We start from the raw sequence: 12,457 nt of genomic DNA on the forward strand, positions 1-12,457 counted from the left end.
GTTGGTACAAGGAAGTGGATAAAGGGGAGGAGGAATTTATCTCCCTGCCATGGTAAGCAAACTATTGCTTAAAGTGTTTCTGGACTAAAGAGTAGTCTTGAACCGGCTTTGTGTCTTGGGCTGTAATCGCCTATTAACTGCAGTTCTGGTCTCATAACGTTATTTAACAGAGGATGGTTGTTCAGCAGCTTTAACCACATGTAATGTTGTACAATTAGCAGACTGTTCAACAAAGGCTTCAGCCTCAGCTTTTTTCTATACAATATAAAGCAGCAACACAATTTCCATTTCCTCTCTTTGCATGAACTCAGCAATTCATTACAAAACAGCTACAAAGAGATGTCTAATAGCTAAGAAACACGTCTGATCCAGAACAACAAAATGATCTGTCTTAGCTCTGTTAGGAAGACAATGTACAGACTACCACACTGTGAGTGGCTTGTGGGCCTCCTGACATCCTCCAGAATGAAAATGGACACATCACTTTTCATCTCTGTTTTTCTCACATACTTTCAGGTGTTCCCTCTGTCAAGACCGTGAACTCCTTAAGGGCACTGACTGTTTCTCTGTGATGTTTGTGCTGTGCTGAGCCCTGACATCCTCATCTTGGTTGGACTCTTGCTTCACACCAGTAGATAGATACTGCTGGATGTTACTGTGCTCCTTATTGTACTGATGGACTTTGATATTTTGGAAATTCGGGCAAAGGTTTAATAGTATTAATGGAAAAACATGTTAAACCAAACCCCAAATAACTCCTGTGCACTCCAAGGGTAAGACCCACAGAATGTGGGGAAGGGTTGATTTGGATCTATCTCAGAGTCTAACACAGGCAACTTTGGACTCTTCTGTTTTGAGATGGTACCAGGAGATGGAATTAAGTATCTTTACCTTCTTGGAATAGACATCATGTAATAAATTCTTTATTTCAGCACTAGAACAAAGTTTCAGAGGGTTTGTTATTTTCTTCATCACCTGACATTACTTATTTATTACTTGCAATAATTTATTACTTGTGAAAAAACCCCTGTAAAATGAAAGCAGGTGATAGGGAACTTGAAAAAGAAGAGCTGTGCTTGGCACACTGCAGGAAAAAAAAGACATTTTAGACAATTTTATTACAATGCCTACTTTTGTACCGCGGAGTGGCACAAAAGCTGGGAACTTTTGTTACCTCTCCCCAGGCAGCAAGCAGACGGCAAGGTCTTGATTTGCGATGAGAAGATGGAGTGAAGGACGGTCCGCAGGCAGGCAGGGAGCTCGGAACAAGTTCTAACACCTCTCCCAGCGTTACCCGCCGGGAGTTCAAAGGAAACAGCCTCAACTTCCCAGGACCTGACGCAAAGGCCGGAGCGGCTCCTGAGAGAAGGGATCACGGCGATGGCCCGGGGAGCGCTCCAGCCACTGCCCGGGGGGAGCTCGCCCCCACCACGCTGACCAGAGCCCGGCCGCATCACCCCCGCTACCGCCGGGTTATAAAGCCTCCGCCGGCTCTGTGTGCCTGCGCGCCCGTGCCTGTTTCTTCTCCCCCCGCGCCGTTGCTGTTGTTTTTAAGCTGGGAAGATGTGTCTATGGAAGCACGGGGAACGGGGGAGAGAGATGTGGGCGGCTCGGGAGCTCCCGGGGCTGCCGGTACCGCGGCTGCACCTTCAGAGGGGAGGAGGCTCTGCCGCCCTCCACACGCCGCTGAGGGCCGGGCGGAGGGACGGATCCAAACGGACCGAGGGGCGGGGGGCGTCTCAGCGAGAGGACGGGCGGCTGTGAGGAGAGATGACAATTAGCCTTTAAAAATGGCTGCTTGGAAGCTGTCAGCTGGGACACGGAGGGGCTGTTAACCCTCCTCTCCCACCTTCCTCCCGCCTCCTTTCCCTGCAGGGAGAGGAGATAAGAGCTCCTCCTCTCCGCCACCCCGCTCCGCTCCGCCGGTGCGGGATGCCGTAGCGGCCCCGCGGCCCGGCAGGGCTCACTTCCCATCTGATTGAGTGGCGAGAGGACGGCGGCGGCCCCCGCCTCCCACGCTCCTCCTCGCTGCCGCCTGCGTGTGTGCCGCGGGCAGAGGGACTACAAAGGAGAAGGGGGAGCCGGGGGGGGCTACATGATCGAGGGCGGTGTGTGCACGCCGGTGGGGGGCATATCTGGCGAGGAGAAAACACAAGGTCAAGAGGCAGTTCTTCTTCTCCTCCTCCATGGAAGAAGACGGGAGCGATGAGCCCTGAGGAGGACGACGAAGAGAAGGAGCGGATGGCTGAGGGCTGCTGGGCTTCCCCTCAGGAGTGAAGGAGCGCGGAGTGCTGAAGGGGCCGGAGGAGGCAGCGCTGGGGTCGGGAGGGAAGGAGGGAGGAGAGGAAGGCGAGAAGGAAGCGGGGGGTTTGAATCTCCGCGGCTGGATTATTTCCCCTGAGGGGAAGCTGCCCCTGCCCGGGCAGCGCGGGCGGTGCTGCCATCGCTGCCGGCCGCGCCTCGGCCCATGGCCCCAGCGGCGGAGATGGACCCGGGCAGAGCGGGAGCAGTCCCCGCGCCCCGCGGTGCCGGGAGACCGTTCCCTTCCTCCTCCTGCTGCTGCTGCTTCTCCTCGCTGCTGGATGTGAACAGCTGGCTGCTCTTCTACGGCTTCTTGTACCTGGCCATCTATGCCCAGGTGTCCCAGTCCAAGTCCTGCGACAAGATCTCCTGCTTCTCGGGTCATTGTGTCAATTCCACCTGTGTCTGCGACCAGGGCTGGGTGGGAGACCAGTGCCAACACTGCCAGGGCAGGTTCAAGTAAGTCTGCTTCTTACCATTCCTTTTTCCTCCTCCCTACACCTATTCCCTAGCAGTTTTACTTGCCTGCTTGTTTTCTTTTTGCTTGGGTCTGCTCTGATTTTGTTCATGTGTGTTGGAAGTATGTGATAAAAGTTAAGGATGGAATAGGCTTCTCCGCTTCATGGTCCCTCCTTCTAGTAACACACAGGACGCAGACCTCTGGAGGAAAATTGTACCGGCTGATTTAGCGCTGGAAATAGGCTGCTCCACTTGGTGGGAACTGAGAGATAGGAGAAATCGGCCTAAGGCTGTGTCGCTCCTGTCCCTCCTGCAAGTGTCATGGAAGTGACATGTGCACTTCATGGGGCTGCCCAGGGAGCAGAAAATGCTGGTGGATTTCAATGAGCTTTTCCTTCTGGAAAGTCCAAGTGTTTTGCTCATTCGTGTTCCTTTCAAGTGTGTTAGCTAAGTGGGCATTAGTCAGGCACGTTCAGGATAACATAAACATAACTTAGTGAAACATACATCCCTTCTGACAAGGTTTGCTGGAGAGGTGAGAGTGATAAATGTAAACCAGTAACATATTTTTGCAAAGGAATGAGTAGTGAATGGAGCTAGAACTGTCTTCTCATTCTTAAAAGTGAATGTGATACCTGGTCATTGATCAGTGAGAAGGCAGCACACCCTGACATCTGCTTTTCTTCGTGTAGTGGAAAAGAAGACTTAATTTATAGGGCTGTCACTTTCCCCCGCCCCCTTTGGTATCAGTATAAAGACTGGCTTTGAAGGATATTGTTTGCTGTTATTTCGCTATATAACCTTGGACAGGACATCTCATTCCCTTGTAAAACACCTCTTGAAAGCAGGAGATCTATTGATTAAGTATATTGACACATATCGCTGGAAAATGTTCTAATATTTAGCTATTAGCAATACATCGGTGAGGCTGTGGCTTGGAGAAATTAAATTCTGTCTTTGGAAAAGTACCTTTAATAGGTTGAAAGTATCAATAGTCTATTGTAAATTGTGTTTAAGTTCAGTTTCCTCTGTGGAGTACTAGAATTAAGCTACAGAATTTACATGTCTTTTAAACCTTTAATCCAAGGTTACTCATTCCTAAATAAACTAAAAGTAAATCCAGTAACTTGTTAGCTTGGGAAGTTAAGGAGTAGCTGGAGTCAGACATGTTGGCTGAAGTACATGCTGTGTAGGAAGAAACAATTCCCTGATAATATTTGGTGGATGTCCTGGGTTCAGCTGTAGCAGTTTTCTCCTTCCTAGGATTATTCCATCCGTGTGATTAGAACTGAGTTACAGAGATAATAGAAGGCAAATCGAATATATCTTTTCTGCATATGAACTTGGTAATCAGATTTCAAAGTTGGTCATTTGTTGCCTCTATGTGTTGAGGATTTAGGGTCTGCCCTGCGCTGTGTTGTGGAACAATGGGGCTAATTGCAGAGGAATTGAGAGTGAGGAGATGAGGCCCAGGTGAATCTTCTTTGTGTGTGAGGATCTGCAGGAGGCAGGCTGGCAGAGCTATTATTCCCTTGCTTTAAAGAGATTAGTTGTATCCTTTGTCTTGATGCCACTCACAACAGACCCTGACAGTTCAAGGGCTGAAGCAGATTTTAATTTCTTAAACTCAAAAGCTTGTTGTGAATTAGTGTATCTTCTAAATGGTTGCTGGAGCCTTTATCCGGTCGTTATAGGTATTTGCTTGATTGTCTGTTAAAACGTTTCTGTTTCCTTACATTGGTTGTATTCGTGGAGTGTGGAGTGAGGAGGCATCGTCGTTCCGTTTTTTCAGTTCTGGTAGAAAGTTAATAATCCATCCCCACCTAGAGGAAGTTCTGCCTGAATGTTGAAAGAGCATCTCTTCTGAGCTAAGCCCACACATGGGTTAATTGCTGTGCCCTTAGGAGTTTTGGTGAAATCAAAATAGATTTCTCATTAACTCCTCTACATTCTTTCATTCTTAGCTTTAGAAATGACAGTGATGCTTGCATTGTGATTATTATCTTGGAAGTAAGCTGTTTGTATGTTGGAGACCTATTTTTTACTGTTGACACTTTAATAGTGCCGTCTTTGATAGCTCATCTTTAATCTTTATTCTTGGAAGCAAAATATACTCTGCAATGAAAATAAGCATTCTAAGATTTAAAGGATTTCAAGTCCTTTGATTTGGGGATGGCATGAAATACATTAAGGTGTATTGCAATGCAAGTAACAACTCAGAGCGGTTGTATTTTGAATCCTGAAAATTCAGATGGGTGTTGAATGGGTGATGAGTCAAGTCTGTATTTGCAACTGAAGAGCTGAAAGAAGCATGTTAGTCTGCCTGATGGCCGGGAGATTGAAGGCCTTTCTGACTTCTGTGGCACTTGATGATTTGACTTATATAGTGGAACATTTGCATGTTGTTTCCATTTGTCTGTGAAGTGAGTATCTGCTTTGTGCATCAGTAGCTGTGCACTTTTGCAGCAGTGGTACTTTTCATTTGACAAGTTGGATGTATATCACGTTTGCAGCAGTTGCTTCTGCCAGGAAGAGTTTCATTATGAAGAACGTTTCAGAATGACATGAAGATTGAAAAGTGTTTGGCTATTATAACTGCATTAACAATTACTTTCTGGGTTGCAGAAACCATCTATACAAATGCTAGTAGAAACTTGTGTATTATTCTGAACATTTGTGTAATTCTAGTTTCAGCAGTCTGAAGTGTCCCGATGCTACTTTGTTATGCAAGGTTAAAATTGAGCTTTTAATGACTCAAATTGTGTGTGTGTAAAACCTGTTTTCTGTCACTAGACTGATTTGAGAAAACGGATTTTTAATTGTAGGCTTAAACAACTGAAAAATAAGTCTATTTTTATTCATCTACGTGTGAAGTATGGTTATTTTTGCTCTTTGGTGGAATAGGTGACGTGCATTAGCCAGCATCAAAAACATTGTCATGAGAGAAGCACTCTACCTAGAGGTAGCTTGGGACCATTAATTCTTTGGTGAGAGATGTGTAGTATTTCTGGCTTTGTTTTATTTCTTTTTATAAACTGAGAAATAACATAGCAGAGAAACATCAAAAATAATTGATCAATCTTAGTAAGCAGGTGTCAAAATTAATTGACAATACTATAGTAACCTTGCCTTTTCCTCTAGGAGAGCTACAGACTAAGTAGACTACTTTGTAAATATTGCTCTAGACTTGATGAAAGAAGGGTGGATGGGGGATTCTCTAGCAGTATTTTGTTATTCTTATTTGTTAACTTTTATGATTACTTTTGTACTGTGAAACATGTAGCAACTCGTTATGTAAATGGCAATATTGTTACTCTTGCTGCATTGCATTCCCATCCTTGTCAGTAGCTTTTGAGAGTGGTCTAGGCCTCATCTCTTCTTGGCAGTAAATAATTTTACATCTCTTCAGGATGGTATCTGAATGCAATTCTGACTTATTTCCTTCTCTCTTGAACTTCCTCCTTCCCCTTTCCCTTCTCCTCTGACAGAATGCAAAAACTAAAATAAAAAAGGGAAATCTAGTTATAACAGGGAAGGGGAAAGAAATTATCTGTGCATGCCTACAAGAGACAGGGGAAATAAAAGAAGGCCAAAAAAGTGAGCAGGTTCTGTTTTTATAGCAGGGAGCTTCAAACAGCACAGTTTGCAAGAAGTAAACAAATTCAAAAGCATAAAAGTGATGTCCAGTTTTATTCTGATAAACTGATTTATTAAGGAACTTAAGCTTTTAATGGTGCATCTGCCACTCTTCCCCTATCCTATACCTTTGAATTTGTTGGGCAGTTACAGTTTTCATAATGATATGAATACAGGCAGAAGAGAGAGGGAAAGGCTGCCAAAATCAGTTGTGAGACTCCAGGGAATCTAGGGACATGAACACTGCAAATGGCCCAACTGAAGGAAAAGCTGCAGTCACAGTGTTTATGTATTTAGGTGTCAAAGTCAACCAACCTTGAGATGCATCACAACAGTAATATAGGCTTTTGCTGCTCAAAGAATAACTTAGGCAAAGAAGTTTCTTTCAGTTTGGAGCAAAAAGTTACCCATTTCTCCACCTCTGCTTTGTATGTTGGTGTGTAGAAGAACGTTAGAGAAAACACTGCATGCAGCTACTCTTTCTTTCAACCTTTTGAGTAGTTAAATGACTGGAAATCTCTAGTCTTCTAAAACACTGTCTTTAAGAAAAGTAGGTAGTCTTCAGATGGTTATTGTTGCTTATTTGATAAGTGGTAACTCCCAGTTGACATATGTAATGAAGCAAAATGTACAGGATAGGTGACCATCTTTGGGTACCTAAACTTCAGTTCATCTGCTTTGCCTAGTCCTAGGTATTAAGTTGTTTTTCAGAAAGAGTAAGAGCAAATTGATATGTTTGGTTATTAAACCTTGTCTCCAGATGTTCTTATAGCACTTGTAAATTACCTCCTGCATGTTCTCAATGATTTCTAGAGCTCCTATAAAATACTCTGTGTTCCTAAAGGACAAAATAATTTTTAAGTACAAGAACCTTCACAATTGAAATGTCAAAAGGGTATAAAATTTTATTATTCCAGGCAAAATCCTTATTTCCATCTGAAACTGAATTCTGCTGTTTGCAGCATGACTCACACAAGCAAAGTGTCCTTAAATTGCATGTTGTAAATGAACAATAATGCTGTGGAAGAAGTGATCTTTAGAGAAAAGATAGTTTTAGACACAGCCAGTTGAAGTTCATACTGCTGTAAAAAGGAGTGACTTTATCCTTCACACTCCTCATTGATTGCATGCTTCTGTTTCTTATGTAAGCATTAATATGCCTGCTGAGAGTTGAAAAGTGTCAACAGGCACATACCTCTCTACCTCTGAGCCAATTCTTTCTTTCTTTAAGCCAGCTGAGTTTCCTGATGTTACTTCACTCTTGCTGACCCAAAGGGGGTAGCAGGAATGAGCAGGTGTTGAGAAAACTGGCCTTTTTGGAAGTGGAACACTTAGACTGCCTTAACTTTAATATGAAACAACATAGAATCATAGAATAGTTAGGGTTGGAAAAGACCTTAAGATCATGTAGTTCCAACCCCCCTGCAAAGTAGTGGAACTTGCATTATAGGGGGTGAAATTCTGAGTCAGACTATGAGTTGCAAATCTATCATTATCATCAGCATGGCCTGTATATGATTCTGAGTTGAACTCATGATTTAGAGAAGCATCCAACATGCCTGAAAACACTTGGGTTCACTGAAAGGCCATTACAGATTTTCAGGATTCTTCCATTGGTTAGTTATCCTCACCATTTCCTATAACCAGCAAAACCAAATGCATAATCCCCCTCATCCCTCATCCCCCTACCTCATTTTTTTTTCTGTTGAGTCACCCTGTTTTCTCATGTTTTTAGTCAGGCCTTAAGTATGTCAGGTCTATGTTCCTGTAGGTGAAAATATCAACTTTTCCTTAAGGAGGAGTGTTCCTTAAGTCATTTCAACATAAACCAAATTTTTTGATCCTTGATTGCCCTCTTGGTTTTCAGCTGTCCCTATTGCATCAGCGTTATTGGTCTATGAATGCCAGAACTGGATGCTTGTCTTTCGGTAATGGTTGTACTGGTGAAACGTAGAAGCAAGAGTAACCCCTCCCCTGCTGCTTGGTGTCCTGCTGCGTGCAGCTGCAGAGAGTGCTTCCGAAGCTCAGCACGGTGCTGGCAGCTCAGTCCATTATTTTCTGACTCACAAGTCTTCTGTCAGAGCTGCTGCATCCTCAGTACTGAATGATTGGTATGTGGCCCTGCTTTACTCAAACTGGGCTGTGAACTGAACTCATCTTCTTCTATCTGGAGTGATGTTTAATTGTGGGGCTACAAACATGTACCTATATTCCTTTAAAATACCTCTCTTCCCCTCCCAAATAGTAGATAAGTAACAACACGAAGAGTCCCTTCCCGTGTGTAAATCTGAGACCATCTGTAGGACTGAATCCAAATGCAAGTTAGGCAAAGGGTTTGTGGATTCTGGAGTCTAGTTTGTTTGCAGACTAAGCATTTTGTTACTTGATAAAGTGTGGGAACTGATGGCTGATGACCCTGTAAGGCCTTCAGACAGCACCAAAGGCTGTTGACATTGCTATGGGTGCATAAAAAGCTTAGTCCTGTTAAGTGTATGCTGAAATACATTCAGAAATGATACATAAATGCCTATACTGGTTAAAGCATTTAATATTTATTATGTATTAAATTGGCAAATAGTTTCATACTGTGTATCTCTTGCTTCCTTTTAACCAAAAAGAAGGCGTGATGATCATATTTTGGAAGACATTACCATATTTTGTGTCATCTTTTTAAGATGAATATGAGTAGTTTCTGAGTGATCAGTCTATCACACAGAACTAGAAACTGATTTAATTGTATCAAAATGTGGGCAGAAAAGATAGGAGGTAATATGAGATGCTGCAAGAATATCCTTAGGATAGTCTTACACATACTAAAATGCTGGTGAATAACACCTTTATGTAGTAGAGTTTTAAAAGAGTCAAAAAACTCATACAGTATTGAAGAATAATTATCTGTCAGTGTCCATGGAATTTATTACAGGTTGTATACTCTCGTCTTGGAAAACATGTTACAAAGTAGATGTAAGGAAGAATAAATGTTGATACCTGAAAACAAGGGCACTCCAATGAACTGTAGCTGTTAACATTACTGAAGGAACAATAGCAGAATATAAGCAAAGGATGTATTTTCATGTGAGGTGAGGAACAGTGGGAATTCTCAAACTAGTATTATAAGTTGCCCTATATATTCTTAAAAGCCTACTGAGTGCATGTGGGAGTTGCATTGATTTTAGAGCTCCTTGTGGAGTAAGACCCTGTTGGGGAATGATGGAGCTGAGCTCAATGCTGTCTATTAGTGTTCATTCACAAGGTACAAGATCTGCATTCAGCTCTGAAGTCTCCTGCAGGCATAGAAAACTAAAGCTTCTTACACCTCTGAAAAGTAATTTAACCATCAGCTCTATAGAATATTTTAGGGCAAACTTTCTATTAATGCAACAGCATTTTGGGAAAATGAATTCACTGTGATATCTCTCCCAAAATTTAGAGTTTACCTCACTCATCTGGAAGAAACTGATTCCAAGACCTGTTTGAATCAGCGTTTTGTATTTCTTAGCTAAAGATGGAAATGTACTACTGCTGTTGTATGATGACAGAAGTTTATCTATGCTAATGATGGTTAGAAACAAGCTAATGGTAGAGTATTTCCAAGTTGTAAGAAGCACATGCCTGAGAACCATGATTTGAATTGGGAATTTTGAAGCCAGGATATTCTAGGATTACCTGGCAATGGAACAAGTAGTGAAGTACTAAAAAGATCACATGCAGACACATAAAATGACAGTGTCCATGTTTTCTTATGGATTTCTTCCATAATTTACATGCTTCCCTATCTCATCTGTAAAAAGGAAATAACACTTCCTGTAAAGTTGAAGACTTCAGGTGACTCAAGACTGTAATGATGATGGACAGCTAATAAGCTAGGTCCAATTTTAGAGAATGCTTTTCTTCCTAGATCAATACTATGGCATGAAGTAGTTGTCCACACTGGGCTGTGTATCTCAAGCAAATGAGTAAAATGGCTTCCTCATTAGGTTAGGTGGACCTAAAACTTGGAAGCAGTCTGTATTGTTACAGAATATTTGAAGAACAGGTTGTTCTCTTATTCAAGAGAATCCTTGGAAAAAAATGTACATTGTCCTTCAACTGATAAGATTTTATTTGAGAAGGTGAGACCCCCAAAGACCTAACCCCGGTTAAATCTTGCAAACAAAATATTGTGATATGCTGTAGTACTTAAACAGTTGCTGTTCAACTTGCATGAGTATAGTGTTCTATATTAGTTATTACATTCCTTTATCGGTACCAAAGAACCATGTATTCCTCATCTGTAGGATGATTGCATTATGTTATTACAGAATTGAGAGTCTGGATTCACAATCTTTAAATGTAGGTTTTTATTATAGACATGCACTTTTATTTTAAACGAAGATGTATATTTCCTCCCATGGTTTTGAGTGTTCAGCTTGTTTGTTATTACATTGAAGACTAGTACCTTGTCTTGAAAGAGTGGATCATGTTGAATATGTTATGTTACTATCAGGATGCAGGAGCTAGGACTGAAAAACAATCAGGAGTATCTCAAAAGGACCAGAATTTAACTGTATACATTATAGTTGTGGCAGCAATGATTTTGTCAAAAACCTGGGAAGAGAACTGGGGTAATAATGTCTTTAAATGTTGATACACTCTGACTTGTATAAAGAAATACTTGATACTTGTGGCTTTATTAGTAAAGCTAAAATGCTGAATAATCCAACTGCAGGATAATTTGCACCTTTATTTGTTCTTTATTGAATCTATAGTGCAAGTGTTTGTATGTAAAAGTCTGTATTTCCCACAAAGGAAATCCAAACCAATAAACCAAACACAAAATAGCTCATGTTCATGTTTGTGTTGCAAGCCCAGGTGATGAATGTACTTTGGAGGATAGTTTATAATCAAAGGGACATGTGGTATATGCAAGATCTATGGAAGCAATTACGGGGAAGGGGGAAATGAACTGTTTCATAGAAAAGATCAGTAGAGCTGCTGTAAGCAAGCTGTGTGCTTTTCTCCTATCAGCAGATCTTTTGTTTGCTTCTTAAGTCAACTGAGGCTTTTCTAAAGGGTAACTTAAAGCAATGAACAGGAGAAGGAAGGTGTTCTTCTTGAAAAATGACAAATAATGGACAAACAGCCATTTTTTAAAACATAAAAATTCATACTTAGAACCACAGAATAGTTAGGGTTGGAAAGGACCTTAAGATCATCCAGTTCCAACCCCACTGCTATGGGCAGGGACACCTTGCACTAAACTGTTTTATGTGCACAGCTGGAATATCATGTTAAGATATGTGTTAAAATATTTCTGCAGATGATTTCTAAAACCTGACACTGATATGAGTATCACATCCAGAACATTGATATTTAAAACTTTTTTTTTTCCTGGGTATTTTTAGTAGTGTAGCACTTTGTAGGAATAACCTGTGAGCATCTGTTTTAAAATCAAAACAACATGATTTTTCCAGAGCTTTGTAATTTCCAAATTGCTTCCACTATTTTAGTGTTCATGGGGAACCCTTGCACCTGTATTCGAGGAAGTACTTACCTCTACACACCTGTATTGTATTTTGTATAGTTGTACTTTGTGCTTTTTATTGTAGTTAAGCACTAGATAGCTAGTCATAACAATGACCTTGAAAAATAACCACTTAAGGTTTAAGCTGTTTTACATCTAAGAAACCAAAAGCTGTGTGCTTATGTAAGCTGACATAACAAATAAGCAAGTAAGTGACTGAATTGAAATGGAAGCTTGGGAGTTTATACAATTTTATCTAGTTCTGCACCAGTCCTCATTTTAGGAAGACTGACTTGTTTTCAAGTTGTAAATTCTTCCTCTGCAAATAAACAGTATAGATTGAAGTGCTTTGTTTTGACAAAGACCATTATTGTGTAACATAATCAGATATAAAAAGGTATATGAAGCTTATTCAGTTATGGATGTGTGGCTGAGGAGTTTTGTGTGATGGTATTTTAGGCTGACCATTCCAAACGTACTGTATGTCATTCAGTGAGTAAATGGTGGCCTCCGTCAATGCAGGTGTAAATGCCAGTATAGGTTAGAGGTTGATGAATG

The 12,457-nt window shown here is 41.5% G+C and overlaps 1 protein-coding gene across 1 annotated transcript in view; it reads left to right on the forward strand.

The window, feature by feature from the left end:
* Positions 1–2,467: 2,467 nt before the first annotated feature.
* Positions 2,468–12,457, forward strand: part of ATRNL1 (attractin like 1) — a 498,994-nt gene continuing 489,004 nt past the window's right edge. Inside the window, exon 1 of the mRNA XM_005154514.3 lies at positions 2,468–2,760. Within this exon, the coding sequence (XP_005154571.2) occupies positions 2,468–2,760 (293 nt within the window). The remainder of the gene's footprint in view (positions 2,761–12,457) is intronic.

This window comes from Melopsittacus undulatus, chromosome 4 (genome assembly GCF_012275295.1).
Source record: "Melopsittacus undulatus isolate bMelUnd1 chromosome 4, bMelUnd1.mat.Z, whole genome shotgun sequence".
Lineage (NCBI taxonomy): Eukaryota > Metazoa > Chordata > Aves > Psittaciformes > Psittaculidae > Melopsittacus > Melopsittacus undulatus.